Source organism: Macaca nemestrina, chromosome 14, assembly GCF_043159975.1.
Source record: "Macaca nemestrina isolate mMacNem1 chromosome 14, mMacNem.hap1, whole genome shotgun sequence".
Classification (NCBI taxonomy): domain Eukaryota; kingdom Metazoa; phylum Chordata; class Mammalia; order Primates; family Cercopithecidae; genus Macaca; species Macaca nemestrina.
The window spans coordinates 110,303,836-110,330,449 of record NC_092138.1 but is presented as its reverse complement, the minus strand read 5'-3'; the positions used below and the strand labels follow the sequence as shown (position 1 = coordinate 110,330,449).

The following is a 26,614-nucleotide window of genomic DNA, read 5'->3' as shown; positions in this document are numbered from 1 at the left end:
CTCCTAAATAGCTGAGACTACAGGCACGCACCACCATGCCCAGCTAATTTTTAGTTATTTGTAGAGACGGTGATCTCCCTATATTGTCCAGCCTGGTCTCGAATTTCTGGGCTCAAGGAATCCTACCACCTTGGCCTCTCAAAGTATTGGGATTATAGGTGTGAGTCATAACACCTGGCCCATTTACTTCCTTCTTAAACTGAAAAACCGGGGGTAAAGATGTTAGTTTTTCTCCAATTTAAACATATTTAGTGCAACACCAATCAAAACTCTGATGAGGTCCAGGTTTGGTGGCTCATGCCTGTAATCCCAGCACTTTGGGAGGCCAAGGAGGGCAGATCATCTGAAGTCAGGATTTCGAGACCAGCCTGGCCAACATGGTGAAACCCCATCTCTACTAAAAATACAAAAAATTAGCTGGGTGTGGTGGCGCACGCCTGTATTCCCAGCTACTTGGGAAATTGAGACACAACAATCACTCAAACCCGGGAGGGAGAGGTTGCAGTGAGCCAAGATTGCACCATTGCACTCCAGTTTGGGCGAGAGAGCGATACTCTGCCTCAAAAACAAACAAAAATTCTGGTGGGATTTCAGAGGCTGGGGAAGGTTTGACAAAATTCTATAAAGTATCTGAAAAAAAAAAAAACATAATTGAGAATTAGCAAAAACTTTTTAAAGAATGACAATGTCTGGCCGGGCGCGGTGGCTCAAGCCTGTAATCCCAGCACTTTGGGAGGCCGAGGCGGGTGGATCACGAGGTCAGGAGATCAAGACCATCCTGGCTAACACGGTGAAACCCCGTCTCTACTAAAAATACAAAAAATTAGCCGGGCGAGGTGGCGGGCGCCTGTGGTCCCAGCTACTCGGAGGCTGAGGCAGGAGAATGGCGTAAACCCGGGAGGCGGAGCTTGCAGTGAGCTGAGATCCAGCCACTGCACTCCAGCCTGGGCGACAGAGCCAGACTCCGTCTCAAAAAAAAAAAAAGAATGACAATGTCAGGGACTTGCACTATCAGGGGTAAACATATTCTAAAGCTATAATCATCAAAGTATATGGCATCATCATGAGAACAGATAGATAGAGTCCATGAGAAGGGATAGATAGATAAAGTACTGGAGCAGAATAGGTCTGCAAGACCTGGCACAGTGGCTCACGCCTGTAATCCTAGCACTTAGGGAGGCCAGGGTGGGTAGATCACTTGAGGTCAGGAGTTCCAGACCAGCCTAGTCAATACGGTGAAACCCCATCTCTACTGAAAATACAAAAATTAGCCGGGTGTGGTGGTGCATGCCTGTAGTCTCAGCTACTCAGGATGCTGAGGCAGGAGAATCACTTAAACCCAGGAGGCAGAGGCTGCAGTGAGCCGAGATCGCACCACTGCACTCCAGCCGGGGTGACAGAGCAAAACTCTGTCTCAAAAAAACAAAACAAAACAAAAACACGAGTCCACTCCACTACACACCTGGGATGGTAATGTGCCTGCATTTTATAAGCTGGTGAGCTCACTTCACATCATATTGTGGGTGTTTATCCTTTGAAAACATAATTTCTGATGGCTGTGCACTGTTCCTTAAAAGGTGACACCATGACTTATTTAGCTATTCCCCTAAAGTTGATTCTTTTCCAGACAGCTATTATAAATAATGTTTTGGCTGAGTGTGGTGGCTCACGCCTGTAATCTCAGCACTTTGGGAGACCATGGCAGGAGAATCACTTGATCCTATGAGTTCAAGACCAGCCCGGGCAACATAGTGAAACCCCTGTCTTTAAAAAAAAAAAATACAGGCCGGGCGCGGTGGCTCACGCCTGTAATCCCAGCACTTTGGGAGGCCGAGGCGGGCGGATCACAAGGTCAGGAGATCGAGACCACGGTGAAACCCCGTCTCTACTAAAAATACAAAAAATTAGCCGGGCGCGGTTGTGGGCGCCTGTAGTCCCAGCTACTCGGGAGGCTGAGGCAGGAGAATGGCGTGAACCCGGGAGGCGGAGCTTGCAGTGAGCTGAGATCGCGCCACTGCACTCCAGCCTGGGCGACAGAGCGAGACTCCGTCTCAAAAAAAAAAAAAAAAAAAAATACAAAAGTTAGCTGGGCATGGTGGCATGGGCCTGTAGTCCCAGTTGCTCAGGAGGCTGAGGTAGGAGGCTCCATTGAGCCAGGGAGGGAAAGGCTGCAGTGAGCTGTGAGCTGTGATCGTTCCACTGCACTCTAGACTAGGAGACAGAGCAAGACCATGTCTCTCTTTTTTTTTTTTTTTTGAGACGGAGTCTTGCTCTGTGCCCCAGGCTGGAGTGCAGTGGCGCGATCTCGGCTCACTGCAAGCTCCGCCCCCCGGGTTCACGCCATTCTCCTGCCTCAGCCTCCCGAGTAGCTGGGACTACAGGTGCCCGCCACTACGCCCAGCTAATTATTTTTGTATTTTTAGTAGAGACGGGGTTTCACCATGTTAGCCAGGATGGTCTCGATCTCCTGACCTCGTGATTCGCCCGCCTTGGCCTCCCAAAGTGCTGGGATTACAGGCTTGAGCCACCGCGCCCGGCCTCTTTTTTTTGTTTTGTTTTGAGACGGAGTTTTGCTCTCGTTTCCCAGGCTGGAGTGCAATGGCACGATCTTGGCTCACTGCAACCTCTGCCTCCCAGGTTCAAGCGATTCTCCTACCTCAGTCTCCTGAGTAACTGGGATTACAGGTGCCCACCACCACACCCAGCTAATTTTTTGTATTTTTAGTAAAGACAGGATTTCACTTCGTTGGCCAGGTTGGTCTCGAACCCCTGACCTCAGGCGATCCACTACCTTAGCCTCCCAAAGTGCTGGAATTACAGGCGTAAGCCACCGCGCCCAGCTGACCCTGTCTTAAAAAAAAAAAGAAAGAAAAAAGAAAAGAATATATAAATGTTTCCATGAACAACCTGCTATCTTGTAAAAGTCTCATTTCTGATTATTTTCTTAGGCTAGACTCCTACAAGTGGTGTCACTGGGTCAAAGGGCAAAACATGTGCAAGATTTTTTTTTTTTTTTTTTTTTGAGATAGAGTTTCGCTCTTGTCACCCAGGCTGGAGTGCAATGGTGCAATCTTGGCTCACTGCAACCTCTGGCTCCTGGATTCAAGCAATTCTCCTGCCTCAGCCTCCCGAGTAGCTGGGATTACAGGCGTCTGCCATCATGCCTGACTAATTTTTGTATTTTTAGTAGAGATGGGGTTTCACCATGTTGGCCAGGCTAGTCTCTAACTCCTGACTTCAGGTGATCCGCCTGCCTCGGCCTCCCAAAGTGCTGGGATTACAGGCGTGAGCCACCACATCGGCCCAAGATTCTTTTTTTTTTTTTTTTTTTTTTTTTTGAGACGGAGTCTCGCTCTGTCGCCCAGGCTGGAGTGCAGTGGCCGGATCTCAGCTCACTGCAAGCTCCGCCTCCCGGGTTTACGCCATTCTCCTGCCTCAGCCTCCCGAGTAGCTGGGACTACAGGCGCCCGCCACCTCGCCCGGCTAAGTTTTTGTATTTTTTAGTAGAGACGGGGTTTCACCGTGTCAGCCAGGATGGTCTCGATCTCCTGACCTCGTGATCCACCCATCTCGGCCTCCCAAAGTGCTGGGATTACAGGCTTGAGCCACCGCGCCCGGCCTTCAAGATTCTTGATATAAAATTTGCAAATTGCTTTCCAGAAAGATGAACCAACACAGGAAGTTAGTGCTGGCTTTCCACCTTCACCAGCACAAGCATTATTTTTAGTTTTTTCACTTTGGCAATTTGTTAAGCTACTTCTGTGCCAGGTGCCAGTGCTAAGCATTATGTAATGTCATCCTTACCACCCCGGGAGGGGGCACACATTTCACCAAGGAGGAAACCAGCTAAAAGGCCTCTCCCCCAGCCAGTGTCACCTAGCCACAAGGCAGGGGAGTCACGATTCAATTCTGGACTTCTCCAACGCTAGCACCCAGATCAAGGTGTCAACGTGCTTGCTTGGCAGCCTGGGCAGTCTTTTATTTTTATTTTTTGAAATGGAGTCTTGCTCTGTCATCCAGGCTGGAAGGCAGTGATGTGATCTCGGCTGCAACATCTGCCTCCTGGGTTCAAGCGATTCTTCTGCCTCAGCCTCCCGAGTAGCTGAGATTACAGGCGCCCGCCACCACACCCGGCTAATTTTTTGTATTTTCAGTAGAGACGTAGTTTTACCATATTGGCCAGGCTGGTCTCGAACTCCTGACCTTAAGTGATCCACTCGCCTGGAGCTCCCAAAGTGCTGGGATTACAGGGGTGACCCACTGTGCCCAGTAGAGCCTGGGCAGTCTTGACTCGCCCATCTCTCCTCACTGCTTCCCTCTTGGTTTACACGGGAACGGGTTTTCTAATTGGCAGATTTGATGCTGTCACTCATGAGGTTCACACCCTTTTCTCCGTGCTCCCTACCCTTAAGGGATAAAGCCTACTCCTCAGCTCAGCGTTCCAAGTCCCCACCCTCCAGGCAGCCTGTTCACCCATAAGCGCCGACGTCCCCCGGGCCCCGGAAGCCACCCTGCCCTCCGGCCTCGCCGAGTCACTTTCGCGCCTCTAAGTCCTAGCTCTTCCGCGGCTAATCCAGGCCGAGTTAGGCTCCTCGGCCGCAACCTGTCTGCCGCAGAGCCAGTCCAGAGCTTTGGAGCGGTGCTCGTCACATGACTGCAGTGATTTATGGACACGCAAGTTCTACTGCCCGAGCACCCTCAGTCAACGCGCTCCGCCTGCCCTGGTCTGCGCGCCGCCAGCGCCCCCGCGCGCCCTGCCGGCCCAACGTCGGCGCGGAAGGCTGGGCGAGGAGTCGCCGGGCTGTGACTCGCGCAAGGCAGGGAGCCACAGAGAAGGGAGACTGAACTGCTACTTAGTCCAGGAGAGGTGGCTCACCCCTGTAATCCCAGCACTTTGGGAGGCCAAGGCAGGCGGATCACTTGAGCTCAGGAGTTCGAGACTAGCCTGACCAACATGGTGAAGCCCCGTCTCTATTAAAAAATACAAAAATTAGCCGGGAGTGGTGGCCCGCGCCTGTAGTCTTAGGTATTCCGGAAGCTGAGGGCGGGGGGACCACTTGAACCCCGGAGACGGAGGTTGCGGTGAGCCCAGATGGCGTCACTGTACTTCAGCCTCCGCGACAGAGTGAGACTCCATCTCAAAAAAATAAAAAATAAATAAAAGAATTACTACTTAGTAGCCAAGGATTGTTACGGCGCGGGGACGGGGGATACGGTGGTTGTTAAAGGGGTCCTTGGGGGCAGGACCATTTTAGGTGCAGGATGAGGGAGCAGGGCTCTCTTTGTCTCTCCTTTTCTTTTTAAAATTTTTATTTTTTAATATTTATTTATTTATTTTTTGAGACGGAGTCTCGCTCTGTCGCCAGGCTGGAGTGCAGTGGCGCGATCTCGGCTCACTGCAACCTCCGCCTCGCGGGTTCAAGGAATTCTCCTGCCTCAGCCTCCCAAGTAGCTGGGACTACAGGCAGTCACCACCATGCCCGGCTAATTTTTTTTGTATTTTTAGTAGAGACGGGGTTTCACCACGTTGGCCAGGATGGTCTCAATCTCTTGACCTCGTGATCCGCCCGCCTCGGCCTCCCAAAGTGCTGGGATTACAGGCGTGGGCCACCACGCCCGGACTATTTATTTTTTTGACAGCTCTTGCTCTGTCGCTCAGGCTGGAGTGCAGTGGCGCGATCTCAGCTCACTGCAGCCTGTGCCTCCCGGGCTCAAGTGATCCTTTTGTCTTAGCCTTCCGAGTAGCTGGGACTACAGACGCCCGCCACCACGCCCGGCTAATTTTGTATTTTTTGTAGAGAAGGATTTCACCGTGTTGCTCAGTGGTCTCGAACTCCTGGGCTCAATCGATCCTACAGCCTCGGCCTCCCAGAGTACTGAGATTACAGGCGGGAGCCACCGCGCCCAGCCCCTAGGGTTGTTTTTTGATAATTGGACTCGACCCTCCTCACCCACTCCTTCCTTAGCCAAATTTACTGAGAAAGGACTTTGAGGTGGACTCCCCCTCCACCCCTCCGTGGGCAAACTCCTGCCGGACTGTAAGTCCTTGGCCGTCCTCTCGCCTGGCCTGGGTCCCTCGAATGAATGTACATCCGCTAACTGCGCGCCCTCTCCCACCGCAGCCCCGCGCGGGCCCCAGGATCGCAGGACCGCGGCGGCCGCAGGGAGGTCGGTTGGAAACAGGTTCTTCTGGAAGTCCCCCTCGATGCCCCCGCGGGATGGCTGACCCTTCCGGGCGGCAGACGGACCTTGGTCTTCGAGCCTTCCCTTCGCGATGCGGAGGACGCGGTTCGGAAGGTGTGCGCCGCCCAGGACCCCCTGGCACCTGCTCGCGCTCCGCAGCCGCCCCAGCAGCGTGACGGGTGCACTGGGCGGGCTCGGGTGGCGCGGCTCGTGGCGCCTGGACCTCCCGTCCCCCAGAGGGCGCTGCCCTGGCCGGCCCCGCCCATATTTGGGCCTTACGAGCCCACAGGCCCCGGAGAAGCCGCGGGGAGGCCGGGAGCCCGCGGGCCGGAGCCGCCCGGCTGGAGTGTGGGCGCTGGGCGGCCGGCCCACCCGTGGGGGCGACTTGAGCGTTGAGGGCGCGCGGGGAGGCGAGGTGCGGGGCTGGGGGCGGCGGGATCGTGGGGATCCGCGCGCGAGCTGGCTGTGTCTGCGGAGGAGGGAGCTGGCGGGGTGGGAGCGGGTGGAGTGGGGCTCGAGGAGGTGGCGATGGTGGGGAGAAGCCGTCCCACGGGGCTCAGGACCACGGTGATGGGGTTGGACGGGTGCCGATGTTATTGACACCCGGGGCCGGGAGAGGGTTGCGGTATTGAAAAGGGGGTGTGAGTGGGGAAGTGATGGGCGCAGAGAGAGGCTGAGGCTGAGTGTGGGAGGATGGAGCCGCCAGAAATGGAGAGAGGGAGGGAGTTGAAGGAGGGGCTGTTGGCAGTGTCTGGGGGGCATTGGCAGTAGGGTGGTTGAATCTTGCCCCTGGCAGGATTGGAGGTAACTTGGAAGGATGGGCCAAGCGAGTGTGGCAGGCTCTTGGCAGGACTGGGAGTGCAGCTGTGAAAGCTCCTCGCGGGCCGTGGCTTGGGAGAGTAGCCGTGGATGGAAGGGGAGCAGGCCTGACCCATAGTGGGGACCCCTGGCCTTACTCTGCTTTCTGCCCCTAGCCATCATGTTCAACCAGCAGCAGCAGCAGCAGCTCCAGCAGTTACAGCAGCAGCAGCTCCAGCAGCAGCAATTGCAGCAGCAGCAGTTACTGCAGCTCCAGCAGCTGCTCCAGCAGTCCCCACCACAGGCCCCGTTGCCCATGACTGTAAGCCGGTGAGTTCCGCCTCCGGGGGCGATGGCTTCAGCCTTGCCACTCAGACCCATGTCTCGGAGGTCCTGATCCCCATCCTTTTTCCCAGTGCCATCTCCATTTGAGTCCTGGAGATCACCCGTTCCAACCCCAAGGGGTCCTCTGTCTACCACAGAGTGGGGCGGAGAATGGAGGTGAGAAGTCTCGGGGAAGAAGGAAAGTCTGACTTTCCAAATAACCCTCTGACACCCCCTCCCAACACACAGGGGCCTCCCCGCACAGCAGCCACAGCAGCCGCTTCTGAATCTCCAGGGCACCAACTCAGCCTCCCTCCTCAACGGCTCCATGCTGCAGAGAGCTTTGCTTTTACAGCAGTTGCAAGGTATGGATGGCCCCAGGCCTCTTCTCAGTCTCTTTTAGTGTAGCTCCCTAGCAGCCCATTGCACTAAGTCTCAACTCCACCCAGCAACCCTCAGAGGGAGCTATTCTTGGCATCCTAGTTCACTCAGGAGGACACTGAGGCTCCAGGAGGTGAAAGTCCCTAAGCTGCTAATTTGAATGCAGATCTGTCTGATCACAGAGGTGTGTCCTTGGCGGCAGTGCTGGCTCTTTGGGTGGTACTCAGCACACTTCACTCACATTCAGATTAGATGCCATTTGACAGATGAGGAAGCTGAGAAGGGAAATCATTTGCCCTGCATCAGCAGTGGCTAAGCTGGGCCGACGCCTGGGCGTCTTGACCATCCAGATATCTGAGTGGTTGTCTCTAGCCCTGTGCATTAAGCCTGTGGCTTTGTCTCAATTTCCCAATATGGAGAGCAGTCTCAGCTCTTCCTTCCAAGATGCTGGTCCTTTTTTTTTTTTTTTTTTTTTGAGACAGAGTTTTGCTCTGTCACCCAGGCTGGAGTGCAATGGTGTGATCTTGGCTCACTGCAACCTCCGCCTCCTGCATCCGGTCCAAGCAATTCTCCTGCTTTAGCCTCCCGAGTAGCTGGGATTACAGGTGCCCGCGACTACACCCAGCTAATTTTTTTTTTTTTTTTTTTTTTTGAGACGGAGTCTCGCTGTGTCGCCCAGGCTGGAGTGCAGTGGCTGGATCTCAGCTCACTGCAAGCTCTGCCTCCCGGGTTTTTACGCCATTCTCCTGCCTCAGCCTCCCGAGTAGCCGGGACTACAGGCGCCCGCCACCTCGCCCGGCTAGTTTTTTGTATTTTTTAGTAGAGACGGGGTTTCACCGTGTTAGCCAGGATGGTCTCGAACTCCTGACCTCGTGATCCGCCCGTCTCGGCCTCCCAAAGTGCTGGGATTACAGGCTTGAGCCACCGCGCCCGGCCTTTTTTTTTTTTTTTTTTTTTACCCAGGCTGGAGTGCAGTGGCTGGATCTCAGCTCACTGCAAGCTCCGCCTCCTGGGTTTACTCCATTCTCCTGCCTCAGCCTCCCAAGTAGCTGGGACTACAGGCGCCTGCCACTCGCCTGGCTAGTTTTTTGTATTTTTTAGTAGAGACAGGGTTTCACCGTGTTCGCCAGGATGGTCTCGATATCCTGACCTCGTGATCTGCCCGTCTTGGCCTCCCAAAGTGCTGGGATTACAGGCGTGAGCCACCGTGCCCGGCCAATTTTTGTATTTTTAATAGAGATGGGGTTTCTCCATGTTGGCCAGGCTAGTCTTGAACTCTCGACCTCAGGTGATCCACCCGCCTTGGCCTCCCAAAGTGCTGGGATTATAGGTGTGAGCCACTGTGCTCAGCCAAGATGATGCTCCTGATTCTACTGATAACCCCCTAAAGAGAGGTACAACCACAATCCCATTTTACAGACAAAGAAACTGAGGCCCAGAGAGGGGTCATGTGCCCAAGATTACATAACAAGTCGGTATTGATTAGATGGTGGTCACTCTGTGGACCTGTCAGGGCCACATGGGTGTGGACAGTCCTGGGAACTGACTTAAAAATGATAAGCAGGTAGGTAGGGAGAGAACCACACACAGGGACCTGCCACATACACATATACATTTTCCTTTTCTTCTTTCTCGTTTAAAAAATTACAGTCTTCAGCCATGGGCTGTGGCTCACACCTATAATCCCTGCACTTTGGGAGGCCAAGGCGGGAGGATCACATGAGTCTGGGAGTTTGAGAACAGCTTGGGCAACATAGTGAAACTCTGTCTCTATTAAAAATACAAAAATTAGGCCAGGAGCAGTGGCTCACGCCCGTAATCCCAGCACTTTGGGAGGCCGAGGTGGGCGAATCACGAGGTCAGGAGATCGAGACCATCCTGGCTCACATGGTGAAACCCTGTCTCTACTAAAAATACAAAAATTAACTGAGTGTGATGGTGTGTGCCTGTAGTCCCAGCTACTTGGGAGGCTGAGGCAGGAGAATTGCTTGAACCCGGGAGGTGGAGGTTGTGTTGAGCCGAGATCACGCTCCAGCCCAGTGACAGAGCAAGACCCTGTCTCAAAAAAAGAAAAGAGAAAAATACAAAAATTAGCTGGGTGTGGTGGCGTGCGCCTGTAATCCCAGCTACTCAGGAGGCTGAGGCATGAGAATTGCTTGAACCTAGGAGGCGGAGGTTGCAGTGAGCCAACATTGCATCACTGCATTCCAGCCTAGGTGACAGAGCAAGACCCTGTCTCAAAAAAAGAAAACAAATCACACTCTTGGCCAGGTGCAGTGGCACGTGCCTGTAATCCCAACTCTTTGGGAGGCCAAGGCAGGAGGTTTGTTTGAGGCCAGGAGTTCAAGATCAGCCTGGGCAACATAGCAAGACCCTTTCTCAAAAACAAACACAAGAATAAAAATCACACTCTTTAAAGTGGGGAAAAAGGTTAAAAGTGGGGATAGGAAAACCCGCAGTGTCATCTGTTGACTCACTCACCACCTGAAGAAAACCACCAGTCAGCATATTTGTCTGTTTCATCCCATTTTTCTTCTAGGCACAGACTTGGGGATTTGTATCTGATGATGGCGATTGATATAAGTCCCAGGCTGTACCTTGTTTCTTTTTCACTGAATAGAATGGCATGATCGTTTACCATAGGATTTCATCATCTGTGTTAAGATTATTTTTAATAACTGTTTAATATTGCACCAGAGGGCTATGCCTTTGTTTATCTAAACCTTCTTAGCTGTTTGGCTCTTTCCTTTTTTTTTTTTTTTTTTTTTGCTTTTTTCTTTCTTTTGCTTTTTTTTATTTTTTGTTTTGTTTTGTTTTGGGTTTTTTTGTTTGTTTGTTTTTGCTGTTTTAAGTAACCCTGGGATGAATATGATGTTTGAGAGTGTTTTCTCACTGAGTGAGGGGGGATGGATGTTTTATGGCTCTTGATAAGTATTGCCAAATTGCTTTCCTAAAGGACTGGACCAGTTTGCAATGCCACCAGCCACGTATGACACTGCCGGTCTCACCATGCCCACGGCAACACTGGGTATTATATGCTTTTTATATATATATATATATAAACGTATATATACATATAATTAAGTTGGTTGGCAAAAAGAAGCTATGTCATGAATGTTTTAATTGACATTTCTTGGAGTGCTAGTGCAGTTGAACATTTTATATTTGTCTGTTGAACATTTTATTTCTTTTTGTGACTTGTCCATGTCCTTTGTTCATTTTTCTTTTAGGTTGTTTCATCTTTTGTCTTATTGTTTTTAAGAGCTGGGTTGGCTCTCTGCATATATGTATATATGTATTTGTTTCAAGTTAATGTTAATTGAACATTTACTATGTACCAGGCACATTTGTATATTTCACTGAATCCTCATAAAACATTGTGAGGCAGGTGCAATTATTATCCCCATTTTACAGATCAGGGAAATCAGGCTAAGCAGGGGGAACTGATTTGTTCAAGGTCACAGAGCTCGTACTGTAGAGTCTGGATTTGAACCTGGCACTCACAGCACAGCTGACCCATGTTTTAAGCTTTAACCACTGTGCTTCCCATCCCAGCACTGGGGCAAGAGTTCCAACTGCCTTTCATCCCTTAAATACTTCCCAAGCTCTGGGCCTCCCCTGAGGTGCAGAGCTGAGTTAGATGATGTGAAGCAGAAAGCAGACAAGGAGTTGGATGTGGTGACTCACATCTGTAATCCCAGCACTTTGGGAGGCCGAGGTGGGCGGATCACCGTGAGGTCAGGAGTTTGAGACCAGCTGGCCAACATGGTGAAATCCTGTCTCTACTAAAAATCCAAAAATTAGCCAGGCATGGTGGTGGGTGTCTATAGTCCCAGCTACTTGGGAGGCTGAGGCAGGAGAATCACATGAACCTGGGAGGTGGAGGTTGCAGTGAGCCAAGATCGCACCACTGCACTCCAGACTGGACAATAGAGCAAGAATCCCTCTCAAAAACAAAACAAAACAAAAAAAGCAGACAAGGAAAGTATGTAGCTCGTCCTAGAACTGGAAGCTGGGGCCTTTGGGGACACAGTCTGCGAAGGTCTCTTGGAGGAGAGACACCTATAGGGAGGTCTGAAGGGTGAATGGGAGTCAGCGGGTATAACAGCCCAGGCAGAGGGAACAGCACATTCAAAGGCCCTGAGGCAGGATGTCTGAAGGACTGCACAGGGACATGTGACTGGAATATAGTGGGGACACGTGGGGAGAATGGCAAGAAAGGAGACTGGAAAGGTGGGAAGGGCCAGACCATGCAGTGAGGAATGGGCTTTGCTGCCCAGCAGCAGGGAGCTATGGAAGTGTTTGGGCAGAAGGGAGAGATGAACTTAGAATATGGTTTGAGAAAGATGACTGTTTGCCGCCATCCTGTGCAAAAGCTGTGGCTGGAATTCAAGCAAAGGATCAAGCAGTTTTGGGAGGAGGCAGGGAGTGGGAGTGGGGATGGAGCAGGAAAGTCAGATTGGGAAGAGGCATAGGAGACAGAGTTGATAGGATCTGGGGATGGCTTGCATGGGATAGGGCAGAGAAAGGGAGGAATGAGGAAGACCCCAGAATCCTGGCTGGGGCAGTAGGTGGATGGCGGTGCCCCTCATAGAGACCCTGGGCAAGCTGCACCTCCACTCTGTCTCTGTTTTGTCATCAGGAGAAGTAACACCCACCCTGATACCTGCTGGGCCGAGGGACTGAGGCAGTGTGAGGAACGGGCTTAGCACAGTGCCTGGCTCATAGTTGCTGCTGATAAAGGGTAGCCGGTGGGGGTAGGGGTGGTGTCCTGTTATCCCAGGGACCAGCCCTCCTGCTGGTTCTCCTTATGGGCTGTGCTAAGTCTCTCACCTACTCTATGGCTGACTCTAAAGCATGCCTGAGGGTGAGCAGGGTTTTGGGGAATGCTAAAGGCAGCACCCCCACCCCTAACTGGGGCAGAAAAAAGCCCTAAATCCTTCACCACCAGTGCCCAAGGTGAGACTGAGCCTCAGCTCTAGTCTCTTCCCTTCAGCTGCCCTTGGGTGGGAAGGTCCCTTTCAATTATCTGGGATGTTCCCATGATGCTCTGGGGCACTGACGCCTGACCCTACCTTCTGCTACCTGACCAGTGTGACCCCTCTTCTCCTCACTTCTTGCCTGCAGGTAACCTCCGAGGCTACGGCATGGCATCCCCAGGCCTCGCAGCCCCCAGCCTGACAACCCCCAGCCTCACACCCCCCCAACTGGCCACTCCAAATTTGCAACAGTTCTTTCCCCAGGCCACTCGCCAGTCCTTGCTGGGACCTCCTCCTGTTGGGGTCCCCATGAACCCCTCCCAGTTCAACCTTTCAGGACGGAACCCCCAGAAACAGGCCCGGACCTCCTCCTCTACCACCCCCAATCGAAAGGTGAGTGATGGCTGGGGTGGGTCAGGTGGGGATGGGAGTGGGTGGGAGGGGACTCTGGGTGTCAGCCCCAGTGCCACCCGCTCTGGCTCAGCCTGGGCCTTCGAACAGGTCACACCCCCTTTATGCCTCAGTTTCCTCTCTCTGGCTCAGCCTGGGCCTTCGAAGAGGTCACAATCCCTTTATGCCTCAGTTTCCTCATCTGTAAAATGAGGGGGCAGGAATGGACTTGTTTAGTGTTTCCCAAAATTCAAAGATTCTTGTATCACTGAAGGGATTTTTGCCATGCACAAATGCTACCATTTACTTAATGTTTCTCTTTTTGAGACAAAGTTTCGCTCTTGTTGCCCAGGCTGAAGTACAATGGTGGGATCTCGGCTCACTGAAACCTCCGTTTCCCGGGTTCAAGCGATTCTCCTGCCTCAGCCTCCCGAGTAGCTGGGATTATAGGCATGTGCCACCCGAGTAGCTGGGATTACAGGCATGCGCCACCACGCCCGGCTAATTTTGTGTTTTTAGTAGAGATGGGGTTTCTCCATGTTGGTCAGGCTGGTCTCAAACTCCTGACCTCAGGTGATCCTCCCACCTCAGCCTCCCGAAGTGCTGGGATTACAGGCGTGAGCCACTGTGCCCAGCTTAATGTTTCTTTTAAAATTATCAGTGTGGCTGGGCCTGGGGTCTCATGCCTATAATCCCAGCACTCTAGGAGGACGTGGTGGGTGGATCACCTGAGGTCAGAGGTTTGAAACCAGCCTGGCTAATATGGCGAAACCCCTTCTATACTAAAAATACAAAAATGTCGCCGGGCATGGTGGTGCACGCCTGTAATCCTGACTACTCAGGAGGCAGAGGCAGAAGAATTGCTTGAACCCAGGAGGTGGAGGTTGCAGTGAGCCAAGATTGTACCACTGCACTCCAGCCTGGTGAACAAGAGTGAAACTCTGTCTCAAAAAATTAATAATTAAAAATAAAATTATCGGGGCATGATGGTGCATGCCTGTAATGCCAGGGACTTGGGAGGCTGAGGTGGGAGGTTTGCTTGAGGCCAGGAGTTAGAGGCTGTAGTGAATTACGATCATACTGCTGTACTCCAACCTGGGTGACAAAGTGAGACCCTGTCTCAAAAGAAAAAAAATAAATAATAATAATTCAGCACTGCTCAGTAGAAATAAAATATAAGCCATATATGTAATTTAAAATTTTCTGGTATCCACCTTATAAAGTAAAAAGAAATGGGCTAAATTAATATTACTAACTTATTTAACCCAATCCCATGTGAAACTATTATTTCGACCTGTCATCAATATAAAAAATAAGACTGTTACATTCCTTTTTTAAAAACTACGAGGCCGGGCGCGGTGGCTTACGCCTGTAATCCCAGCACTTTGGGAGGCCGAGGCGGGCGGATCACAAGGTCAGGAGATCGAGACCACGGTGAAACCCCGTCTCTACTAAAAATACAAAAAATTAGCCGGGCGCGGTGGCGGGCGCCTGTAGTCCCAGCTACTCAGGAGGCTGAGGCAGGAGAATGGCGTAAACCCAGGAGGCGGAGCTTGCAGTGAGCCGAGATCGCGCCACTGCACTCCAGCCTGGGTGGCAGAGCGAGACTCCGTCTCAAAAAACAAACAAACAAAAAACAAACAAACAAACAAACAAAAACTACGAAATCTTCACAATCTGGTGTGTTTCTGATACTGACCTCTCAATTCAGCCCGGTCAGTTTCAACTGCTCTCCCGAGGCTGTGGGGCGACTGTGTGGGAGATCATGGCTTTGAACGAGTGAACTTCCTTTCTGTTACATTTGTTTTGAAAGGAAACATATTGTAACCTGACATTCTAAAAACTATCTAAGTTAATTGCCATTCACAGAAGTATAAGAAATTGCTGGGTGCAGTGGCTCAGGCCTGTAATCCCAACACTTTGGGAGGCTGAGGAGGGCAGATCGTTTGAGGTCAGGAGTTCGAGACCAGCCTGGCCAACATGGTGAAACCCCGTCTCTACTAAAAACACAAAAATTAGCTGGGCCCTAGTGGCAGGTGCCTGTAATCCCAGCTACTCAGGAAGGCTGAGGTAGGAGAATCACTTGAACCTGGAAGACAGAGGCTGCAGTCAGCCGAGATCATGCACTGCAGCCTGGGCAACAGAGTGAGACTCCGTCTCAGACAAACAAACAAACAAAGAAACAAACAAACAATAGGAAATGTAACTGGGGTAGAACAATGCTATAAAATCCTAAGCTATGCGCTGTTGCTGGCTGTAGGTTCCAGCCTGCAGCCCCCTGGCTCCTTGTGTGTTTGAGAGGTGTTTACCTTTTTCCTGGCGTAAGCAGGAGATCTGCAAAGGGCTCACCTCCTCCCTAGACTGTCCTGTCCCTGAAGGTCCCCGCAGCTCCTCCCTCACACACTTTCCTGGGTGCATTCCAGGGCAGGGGCAACGCCACTTCTGGAGGTGAGGCCTTTTCCTCCAGCGAGGGGCCCAGCCTCCAACCTTCCAACGGGCCTGTTATCACAGATATGGTCTAGTGTCTAACCTGTCCTGCCCTCATTTTTTCACGTATGGAAAAACCCAGGCTCAGAGATTGGGGTGGGGTTGGTCCTGAGTCTCACAGCTGTCGAGGGACCCAGAGCCCAGGCCTCCTGACTCTCAGGCTGGTGCCTATGTCGTGCAGGGTGACAGCTGGGTACTTTCTGAAGGGCAGAATCCTGATATGTCCAGATTGCCATTCCCTGCTCAGTGCTCATTCCTTGGGCTTAGCAGGAGGGAGGGAAGGAGGGAGGGAGGGAGGCTGCAGGCTTCTGGTGGCCTCCTGGGGTGCCCTGGAACTGGCCAGAGAGAGCTGTGTGTTCATTTAGCAGACATCTGGAAGTCCCTGCAGGGGACTCCCTGGTGCAGATGACGTATCTGGCCTGGCCCTCCCTGAGGTCTTGGACAGGAATGGGGAGGGCGGTGAGAGATATTAATGCAAATAATGCTCCAACCAATTAATTAAGACTGTGGAGGCCGGGTGTGACAACTCGTGCCTGTAATCCCAGCACTATGGAAGGCCAAGGCAGGAGGATCACTTGAGCCCAGGAGTTCGAGACCAGCCTGGGAAACACAGTGAGACCCTGGCTTTATGGAAGAAGAAGAAGAAAAAAAAGAATACAGAAATGCCACGAAAAGGAAGTGGGTTCTGGACCCATTCTGGAGTCAGGAGGGCTTCCTGCGAGAGGCTCTAAGTGAAAGCCTGGGGTCAGGGACGGGCCTGGGGCTTGACCAGAGAGAAGGCTAAGGGAGATAAGCAGAGAGGGCTGGTTGTCGGGGCATGGCCGGGGCAGGGAGTGTGCAGAGGCCAGGTTGTGCAGGGAAGGGGTGGGTGTGCAGAGGGTTTTCAGGCTTGGCGTAGGGCATGCACCAGGGCTGCGGGAAGCCATGGGAGGGCTTTAAGCCTGAAAGAAGAGACATGATCAGGTTTGCATTTTAGAAGGACCCCATTGGGCCGGGTGTGGTGGCTCATGCCTGTAATCCCAGCACTTTGGGAGGCCGAGGCGGGCACATCATCTGAGGTCAGGATTTTGAGACCAGCCTGGCCAACATGGTGAATCCCCAACTCTACTAAAAATACAAAAATTAGGCCGGGCGCCGTGGCTCAAGCCTGTAATTCCAGCACTTTGGGAGGCCGAGACGGGTGGATCACGAGGTCAGCAGATCGAGACCATCCTGGCTAGCACGGTGAAACCCCGTCTCTACTAAAAAATACAAAAAACTAGCCGGGCGAGGTGGCGGGCACCTGTAGTCCCAACTACTCGGGAGGCTGAGGCAGGAGAATGGCGGGAACCCGGGAGGCGGAACTTGCAGTGAGCTGAGATCCGGCCACAGCACTCCAGCCTGGGCGACAGAGCGAGACTCCGTCTCAAAAAAAAAAAAAAAAAAAAAAAAAATTAGGCAGGTGTGGTGGCGTGTGCCTGTAATCCCAGCTACTTGGGAGGCTAAGGCAGGAGAATCGCTTGAACCCAGGAGGCGGAGGTTGCAGGATTGTGCTATTGCATTCCAGCCTGGGCCACAAGAGTGAAACTCTGTCTCAAAAAGAAAAAAAAAAAAAAAAAAAAGAAGGACCCCACTGGCTACTTCGTGGAAAACTGGGTGGGAAGTCAGGTCAGGAGGTAGCACTGTGGCCAGGAGAAGGCTTCGTGTTCTCCAAACCTGGGTTTATTTAACAGACAACTAGGTAGAGTCCCCTAGACACCATTGCTGGGACATTTTTACTAAGATCATCCACTCGGCAGTTCTGGGACCAGGCCCACCAGAGGTCCTTGGGGCCTATCATCCCCTGGAGGATGGGGGCAGCTGCCCTTGGGCAAGGGGGTACTGATGGGGCGGGTATCGGATGTCAACATAGTTTCTGAAAGGAAGCAGGATTCTTCTTCTCAGACAATGCCTGTGGAAGACAAGTCAGACCCCCCAGAGGGGTCTGAGGAAGCCGCAGAGCCCGGGATGGACACATCAGAAGGTGAGGGAGGGAGGCTGCTGGCCCTTCAGAGGGACATGGATGGGGCGGGGCCGGTGGGCGGGTCAGCAGGTGATAGAGGCAGGTGTGGGAGGCTGGGGTTCCTGGTGGGAAGGTGGGGAGCCCAGTCTCTATCTCATGGAGGTTAGAGATGCTCTCCCCAACATCTGAGTTCCCTCGCTCATGCCTGCATTCCAGACCAAGATTTACCACCCTGCCCAGAGGACATCGGCAAGGAAAAATGCACTGCAGCACCTGAGCCTGAGCCTTGCGAGGTGTCCGAGCCGCCAGCCAAGAGGTTGAGGAGGTAACTGATGCTGAAGACCTGACCTGGGCCTGGGTGCCCTGCAAAGGCAGGGGTGGCAGTGGCAGTAGCAGAGGGGGTTCCCCAGCCTGTAAGTGGTAGAGCGAGCATTAGAAACTGAGTCTTGGGCTGCATGCGGTAGCTCACACCTGTAATCCCAGCACTTTGGGAGGCTGAGGTGGGTGGATCACCTGCAGTCGGGAGTTTGAGACCAGCCTGACCAACATGGAGAAACCCCTTCTCTACTAAAAATACAAAATTAGCCGGGTGTGGTGGTGCATACCTGTAATCCCAGCTACTCAGGAGGCTGAGGCAGGAGAATTGCTTGAACCCAGGATGCAGAGGTTGCAATAAACCGAGATCGTGCCATTGCACTCCAGCCTGGGCAACAAGAGCTAAACTCCATCTCAGAAAAAAAATAAATAAATAACAACAACAACAAAAACAAAAAAGAAACAGTCTCGGGCTGGGCATGGTGGCTCATACCTCTAATCCCAGGTTTCACCACATTGGCTAGGCTGGTCTCGAACTCCTGACCTCAAATGATCCACCTGCCTCAGCCTCCCAAAATGCTGGGATTACAGATGGGAGCCACCATGCTCGGCCTAGTTTTGGCCTTCCTTGGGAGCCCCTGGGGCCTCTTTGAAGACATGACTGGGATTTTCTTTTGATCCTTCCTAGCTCAGAAGAACCCACAGAGAAGGAACCTCCAGGGCAGCTACAGGCGAAGGCCCAGCCACAGGCCCGGATGACAGTACCGAAACAGACACAGACACCAGACCTGCTGCCTGAGCCCCTGGAAGCCCAAGTGCTGCCACGATTCCAGCCACGGGTCCTGCAGATCCAGGCCCAGGTGCAGTCACAGACTCAGCCACGGATACCACCCACAGATGCCCAGGTGCAGCCAAAGCTGCAGAAGCAGGCACAAACACAGACCTCTCCCGAGCACTTAGTGCTGCAACAGAAGCAGGTGCAGCCACAGCTGCAGCAGGAGGCAGAGCCACAGAAGCAGATGCAGCCACAGGTACAGCCACAGGCACATTCACAGGCCCCAAGGCAGGTGCAGCTGCAGCAGGAGGCAGAGCTGCAGAAGCGGCTGCAGCCCCAGGCACGTTCACAGCCCCCAAGGCAGGTGCACCTGCAGCTGCAGAAGCAGGCCCAGACACAGACGTATCCACAGGTCCACACACAAGCACAGCCAAGGGTCCAGCCGCAGGAGCAGCCTCCAGCGCAGGTGCCAGTACAGCCACCAGAGCAAACCCATGAGCAGCCTCAGACCGAGCCACAGGTGTCGGTGCTGGCTCCAGAGCAAACACCGGTTGTGGTTCATGTCTGCGGGTTGGAGATGCCACCTGATGCAGTAGAAGCTGGTGGAGGTAAGTGAGCACTGGCTTCTAGCTGGTCTGGTGATGGAACAGCTCTGCCCAGACCCTTCATTCCTCCCCTAACTGGGTGCTGCCTGGGACTGATGGCTAGGCCCGGAACCCAGGTCCAGGATCATCCATGCTGGGGGCCTCAAGGTTCTGGCTGCGGACGGAGAAAGCAGCTCTTGGTCCTGGGGTGGGAGATGCACTCTGGGAAACAGCACATCTGTCATTTCAGGCATGGAAAAGACCTTGCCGGAGCCTGTGGGCACCCAAGTCAGCATGGAAGAGATCCAGAAGGAGTCGGCCAGTGGCCTAGATGTGGGAGAATATGAAAACAGAGCAAGAGAGATGCCAGGGGTGGGTAGAGGCCCTGATGTGGCAGTGTGAGGGCCACAGAGCCCAGCAGGGTGGGATGGCCTCTTTCTGCCCCAGGCCACCTCAGGGCCTCCTTGTGTTTCCCCCACTGTGAAATGGGATGACAGCCCTCTGCCTAGGATGGGGGGACAGACCAGGCTGGGCTTGACAGTGGTCTGCATGGGACCTTCTTGCTGTTGTGCTGTCTTCACATCCATCCCTTCCAGCCTGCCCATCCCCAAGCAAGAGCCCCAGTCTTGCATGGGTAATGTTGCCCTCATGGAGAGAGCACAGAGTGGAAGCCTCTCTGTGGGGTTTGGGTCCCAGCTCTGCATAACTGTGGGCAAACCCTTTCCCTTCTGTGAGTCTGTTTCCCCATCTGTCATACAAGGGGTGGGACGGGTGGTACTTTAGGCTGACCTGGGTACGCATCCTGACTGCAGTGCTTTCTAGCTGTGTAAGCTGGGGTGGTCCCCTAACAGCTCAGAGCCTCAGTTTCCCCATCGTCAGGAAGATCTGATGAGACTATGTTGGTAGATGTCGAATGCTGGGCTGGCCCACTGTAAGTACACAGTTGGTAGAAGCTCAGTTTCTACTCCCCATGCAGGTATGGGGCGCTGGGGGCTCCCTGAAGGTCACCATTCTGCAGAGCAGTGACAGCCGGGCCTTTAGCACTGTACCCCTGACACCTGTGCCCCGCCCCAGTGACTCTGCCTCCTCCACCCCTGCAGCTACCAGCACTCCCTCAAAGCAGGCCCTCCAGTTCTTCTGCTACATCTGCAAGGCCAGCTGCTCCAGCCAGCAGGTACTGATACAGGAGATAAGGGCGGGGAGGGGTGGGGCCTGCGTGGAGTGCGCAACCTGCCCTCCCAAGGCTGCCTCAGGCTGCACTGGGCCCTGCCTCCAGCAGCCATGCATTTGCTTGGGAAACATTTCCTGACCAGCCAAGAAGGCAGGTTTTGGTGGTTTTGTTTTTTTGTTTTTTGTTTCAAGACAGGGTCTTACTCTGTCTCCCAGGTTGGAATGCAGTGGCATCATCTCAACTCACTGCAGCCTCTACCTCTTGGGCTCAAGCAGGTTTTTAGAGTCAGGCAGACCTGGTTCATATCGGCTCTGAGGAGCTGGGGGACCTTGGAAAGCGAATTCCACCCCGTGCCTATTTCCTCTTACGTCAGACAAAGGAAAGTTTAGGGTCCCGCACAGTGGCTCACGCCTGTAAACCCAGCACTTTGGAAGGCCGAGGTGGGCGGATCACGAGGTCAGGAGTTTGAGACCAGCCTGACCAACATGGTGAAACCCCATCTCTACTAAAAATATGTAGTGGCGTGCGTCTGTAATCCTAGCTACTCAGGAGGCTGAGGCAGGAGAATCCAGGAGGCAGAGGTTGCAGTGAGCTGAGATCATGCCACCGTGCTCCAGCCTGGGTGACAGAGCAAGACTCTGTCTCAAAAAAAAAAAAAAAAAAAAGAAAGAAAGAAACGTTTAGAATCTACCTCACTGGGTGGTTCTGGGGAGGCACCAACTTGACATTGGAGTCCTGAGCGCAGGCCTGGCCCAAAGTGAGTGTAGCAGTAATCATGATTGCATTGTACTTGTATTATTACTACTCTTGTGCTGTGAGCTGTGTTACTCTGTGCCTCACCTGGCAGAGCCTTGGAGACCTGGATGCTAACCAGGCTGCTCCTTGTCTTTGAGGCACTCACACATTCTCTGGGAGGGGCAGAAGCTTGGGCTGGCATGTACCCTGTGTCTCAGTTTATCGTGCCTGCTCTAGCCTACACAAGAGAGAAATGTGTGGTGAGAGAAATGGGCTCACAGTGATGAGGCTGGGATCTGCCTCCCGAGGCCCCAGCCTTGCCCACTGTTCCAGGCTCACGCCCCAGGCCCATCCCTCACTCCCTCCTGCTGCAGGAGTTCCAGGACCACATGTCGGAGCCTCAGCACCAGCAGCGGCTAGGGGAGATCCAGCACATGAGCCAAGCCTGCCTCCTGTCCCTGCTGCCCGTGCCCCGGGATGTCCTGGAGACAGAGGATGAGTGAGTGGGGGATCGTGGAAGCTCTGCGTTGTGGGGAGGTGGTCTCGTCAGCCAGGGCCTGAATCTGCTATCTGCAGGGTCTACCTTTGGGTTAAGCATTGCCGCCGCCAGCCAGGCCTCCTCACACTGTTAACTGTGTGACCTTGAACCTCAGTTTTCCCTGCCTGTAACATGGCTTGGTGAGGGATATAGTACAGGAATTCATGACAGTCTCTTAAGGTTCCCTCTAGACAGGAACAGTGTGACCATCCCTGTGGGAGAGGACAGGTTGTGGCACAGACCCCAGCCCCCTGCGGCACGTGTGCTGACCCCGCTGTGGGGTGACAAGGCTGAAGATCAGGTTCTTTTGTGGTTGGAGGTTAGGGCTTCCCTGTGTCTCCCCCTTTCATTGTCATGGGGGCCTGTTTAATCAGAAACTTCAGCCCTCCTGGGATCTGGAACTAGACTGGGGCGGGAAGGCCTGGCGGGCAGCCGGAGGTGCTTTCAGGACTCTGTGGGCAGTTGTAAAGGTGTGCAAGGGCTGGGACGTGTCATCTCAGCAGCAGGACCGTGTTAGCTAGGGCCACAGCTGGGACACAGGCTCTGTCTCATGAGACAGCTGCTTCTCAGCTCCAGATCTCTTAGTTTTTTGGTTTTTTTGTTTTTGTTTTTGTTTTTTTGAGGCGGAGTCTCGCTCTGTCGCCCAGGCTGGAGTGCAGTGGCCCGATCTCAGCTCACTGCAAGCTCCGCCTCCCAGGTTTACGCCATTCTCCTGCCTCAGCCTCCCGAGTAGCTGGGACTACAGGCGCCCGCCACCTCACCCGGCTAGATTTTTGTATTTTTTAGTAGAGATGGGGTTTCACCATGTTAGCCAGGATGGTCTTGATCTCCTGACCTCGTGATCCGCCCATCTCGGCCTCCCAAAGTGCTGGGATTACAGGCTTGAGCCACCGCGCCTGGCCCAGATCTCTTAGTTTTAAGAAGAATCCAGAAATCCAGGTTTGTATGTGAAATCTCCCAATTTCAAAATGTTAACAGCTAGTTCAGAATTGAAACAAAACAAACCCTATGGAGGGCAAATCAAACACTTTCATAGGTTGGACAGGCCCTTGAGTCAGTGGTCACGGGCTCTGTCCTGATTTTACAGAGGTCACGATTTGAAGCTTCCAGGTGGGGCTGAGGGGACAGGAAGGGCTCTTGGTGACCTCCGCTTGCCTGCAGCCTGCGTCTCTGTTAGCTGTTTCTCACGTTGAGAAGAGTTTCCTTGAGTGGTTTTCTACTTGGGTGAAATAATCATAAACACAGGAGAATGATGACTCACCGAGACGTTCTTTGCTATTAGTATCATGGTAAAAAAAAAAGCTAACGGGAAATGATCTAAAATACTCAAAAGTAGGGGATTGGTTAGATGGTGAAAAAGCCCACCCAGCTCATAGAACAATGAACAAATAGGATAACTGGGGAATTTATAATAATGTGGAAAGGTGATGCAATGTCAGATAAAACAGGATTCAAAATTGCATCTGCAGAATGAGTTGTTTGTATAAAAATAGATCTTGTGACACAGAAGGAAACTAAAAAGACATACTTAGCACAAGCTGTTAACAAGCTTCAGGTGTCGGGGATTTATCAAACCCTCTCCCAATGATCTCTCTCCATGAAGTCTTCTCTTGAATCCTACTTGGCCCCGAGGCCATGAAGAACATTATGGTCAGGTGCAGTGGCTCAGGCTTGTAATCCTAGCACTCTGGGAAGCTGACGTGGGCAGATCACCTGAGGTCAGGAGTTCAAGACCAGCCTGGCCAACATGGTGGCACCCCCTTCTCCACTAAAAATACAGAGTTAGCTGGGTAATGTGGTGCATGCCTGTGATCCCAGCTACTTGGGAGGCTGAGGCAGAATTGCTTGAACCCGGGGGTGGAGGTTGCAGTGAGCCGAGATCACACCACTGCACTCCAACCTGGGTGACAGAGTGAGATTCCATCTCAAAAACAACAACAAAAATGTACAAAGTCCCTCCAGTCCCTAGCTACGACCACCTCACCTTGGTCCCCAACACAAAGACATCAATACTGTCCTCCTGCATCAGTGGCGGTTCTTTGCGGTTGTAAGTGACAAAAATTCTAATTTCTGTAAGACAGAAATTAGCTTGAGCAAAAAGGAGCAACGTTTTTGGCTTAGGTAAGTGGGAAGGCAAGAGATACAGCTGGACCCAGGGGATACCATTTCTTAGAGAGGCTCCATCTCTTACTACAGTGGGCACCAGGTACCCACAGCCCCAGCCTCCCTGCACAGTGACCTCCAAGGAAGGGCAGTCACCTGTGTCTGCAGTAGCAGAACAATTTCTAGGGGAAATGCTGGTTAATTTGGTTGTGGTCATGTGCACGTTTCTGAAGCAATCCCCTGGCCAGGGATGGGGCATTCTGACTGGCTAGGCCTAGGCAGGCCAGCTCTACCCAAATCACATGGAAATACATTTCCCCATGGAAGGCAGGGGGGGTGTTCCCAGGAATGGGGCTGAAGGCTGGATCCCAATACCCTAGCTGGGGGGGTGCCCGTCTCTTTCCTCCTCAAAGCCCATAGGGCAGGTGCTGTGAAATAAGCCCTTGCCATTTCTTTTCTTTTTTTTTTCTTGAGACAGTCACACTGTGTCACCCAGGCTAGAGTGTAGTGGCATGATCATGGCTCACTGCAACCTCTGCTTCCGGGTTCAAGCAATTCTCGTGCCTCAGCCTCCCAAGTAGCTGGGATTACAGGCGTGCCACCATGCCTGGTTAATTTTTGTATTTTTAGTAGAGAGGGGGTTTCACCACATTGCCCCAGGCTGGTCTCGAACTGCTGGCCTTTTTTTTTTTTTTGAGACAGAGTCTTGCTCTGTTGCTCAGGCTGGAGTGCAGTGGTGCGATCTCGGCTCACTGCAAACGCCGCCTCCCGGGTTCACGCCATTCTCCTGCGTTAGCCTCCCGAGTAGCTGGGACTACAGGCGCCCACCACCATGCCTGGTGAATTTTTTGTATTTTTAGTAGAGATGGGGTTTCTCCATGTTAGCCAGGATGATCTTGATCTCCTGACCTCGTGATCTGCCCGCCTTGGCCTCCCAAAGTGCTGGGATTACAGGTGTGAGCCACCATGCCCGGCCTTTGGCCATTTCTGGGCAGCCTCAGACATGACACTGGCACAAGGTGTCCACCTGTTTGATGACCATGTTCTCTCCCCACCCCCTTTCTTCATTTATTGTGTTTTTCTCTCACAGAGATCAAAATGCACATTAAAAAAATAGAGCCAGACTGGTATGGTGGCTCACACCTATAATCCCAGCACTTTGGGAGGCTGTGGTGGGGGTATTGCTTGAGTTTAGGAGTCCAAGACCAGCCCATCCTGAGACCTGTGCCTCTACAAACTATAAAAAATTAGCCAGGCCTGGTGGCGTGCACTTGTAGTCCCAGCTACTTAGGAGGCTGAGGTGGGAGGACTGCTTGAGCCCAGGAGGTGGAGGCTGCAGTGAGCCTTGATCATGCCACTGCACTCCAGCCTGGATGACAGTGCGAGACCCTATTTCTTTAAGAAAAAAAAAATGCAAACTTTACAAAACTGTGTTTAAAAGGAATATTCCACAGCAGTGCAAGCTGCTTTAAAGTGATTTTGTTGCTTGCAGCAGTATTAAGAAGATTTTACTGAGGACAGTAAGTGTCCCTAAATCTTAAAACCTAAAACCTGGTACTCTCACTGTGTGGCTGATGTGCCTTTTTTGACTAAAAAAAAATTTTTTTCTGATTATAAAAATAATTCGCTCATTATATAATGTTTTGAAAATACAAGGACACAGACACACAAGAAGATAAAAATCACCCATAATCCCATTACCCAGAGATAAACACTGCTTACATTTTGACCTAGTTCTTCTTGTGATCCTTTCTGGATTTATACAATCTTTAAAAATAAAAATCAGATTCATGCTACATGACAACACAAACACTTTCTGTCTCTAAGCAGCCTTCCCCAGCAGAGCTCTTACAGCGCTTTCTCAGTGGACAGGGGGGTTACGTGCCCCCTAAAATTTATGAAAAAATTGTATACTTGCATATTTTATAGAGAGTCCTTATTTTCACTGATTCAGATACTTTTTTTTTTTTTTTTTGAGACAGAGTCTTGCTCTGTTGCCCAGACTGGAGTGCAGTGGCGCGATCTCGGCTCACTGCAACCTCCGTCTCCCACACCAGCATGCCTAATTTTATTTTATGTAGAGACAAGATCTCACTATGTTGCCTAGGCTGGTCTTGGACTTCTGGGCTCAAGCGATCCTCCTGCCTCAGCCTCCCAAAGTGCTGGGATTATAGGCATGAGCCACTGTGCCTGGCCCCCTTTTTATTTATTATTTATTTTGGAGACAGTGTCTTGTGTTGCCCCAGCTAGAGTGCAGTGGCACAGTCACGGTTCACTACAGCCTCCACCTCCTGGGCTCAAGCAATCCTCCCACCTCAGCTTCTGAGTAGCTAGGACTATAGGCATGTGCCACCAAACCCAGCTAATGTTTTTTATGTTTCATAGAGATGGGGTCTTGCTATGTTGCTCAGGTTGGTCTCAAACTCCTGGGCGCAAGCAGTCCTCCTGCCTTGAGGACTGGGATTACAGGTGTGAGCCATTGTGCCTGGCCTCCCTTTTTTAAAGTGTTTGGTTTTTATTTTTATGCCTGACTCTCTGGTAGTTCAGCTAGAATTCATTTTCAAGTAAGGTGGAAGGTGGAAGCAGAAGGCCTTTCTTCTCCAAGTAGACAATAAATTGTTCTGACATAACTTGTTGTATAATCTATGCTTTTCTTTTTTTTTTTTTTTTTTTTTTTGAGACGGAGTCTCACGCTGTTGCCCAGGCTGGAGTGCAGTGGCGCGATCTTGGCTCACTGCAAGCTCCGCCTCCCGGGTTCACGCCATTCTCCTGCCTCAGCCTCCTGAGTAGCTAGGACTACAGGTGCCCGCCACTGCGCCCGGCTAATTTTTTGTATTTTTAGTAGAGACGGGGTTTCACTGTGGTCTCGA

The 26,614-nt window shown here is 52.2% G+C and overlaps 1 protein-coding gene across 12 annotated transcripts in view; it reads left to right on the top strand.

Annotated features, from left to right (window-relative positions):
- The first annotated feature begins 6,171 nt into the window (after positions 1-6,171).
- LOC105463973 (CDKN1A interacting zinc finger protein 1) overlaps positions 6,172-26,614 on the top strand; it is a 31,637-nt gene continuing 11,194 nt past the window's right edge. For 2 of the 12 annotated variants that reach the window (XM_071078384.1, XM_071078383.1), the window contains exons 1-10: positions 7,158-7,311; positions 7,555-7,670; positions 10,643-10,714; positions 12,814-13,058; positions 17,451-17,544; positions 17,740-17,848; positions 18,527-19,221; positions 19,448-19,569; positions 20,174-20,371; positions 21,478-21,602. In XM_071078384.1, the coding sequence (XP_070934485.1) occupies positions 7,163-7,311; positions 7,555-7,670; positions 10,643-10,714; positions 12,814-13,058; positions 17,451-17,544; positions 17,740-17,848; positions 18,527-19,221; positions 19,448-19,569; positions 20,174-20,371; positions 21,478-21,602 (1,925 nt within the window). In that variant the 5' untranslated portion in view covers positions 7,158-7,162. Of the gene's footprint in view, positions 6,298-6,456; positions 6,599-6,685; positions 6,809-7,157; positions 7,312-7,554; positions 7,671-10,642; positions 10,715-12,813; positions 13,059-17,450; positions 17,545-17,739; positions 17,849-18,526; positions 19,222-19,447; positions 19,570-20,173; positions 20,372-21,477; positions 21,603-26,614 lie in introns of those variants that run through there. The other 10 variants (XM_011711503.2, XM_011711495.2, XM_011711504.2 and 7 more) reach the window with 10 other exon arrangements.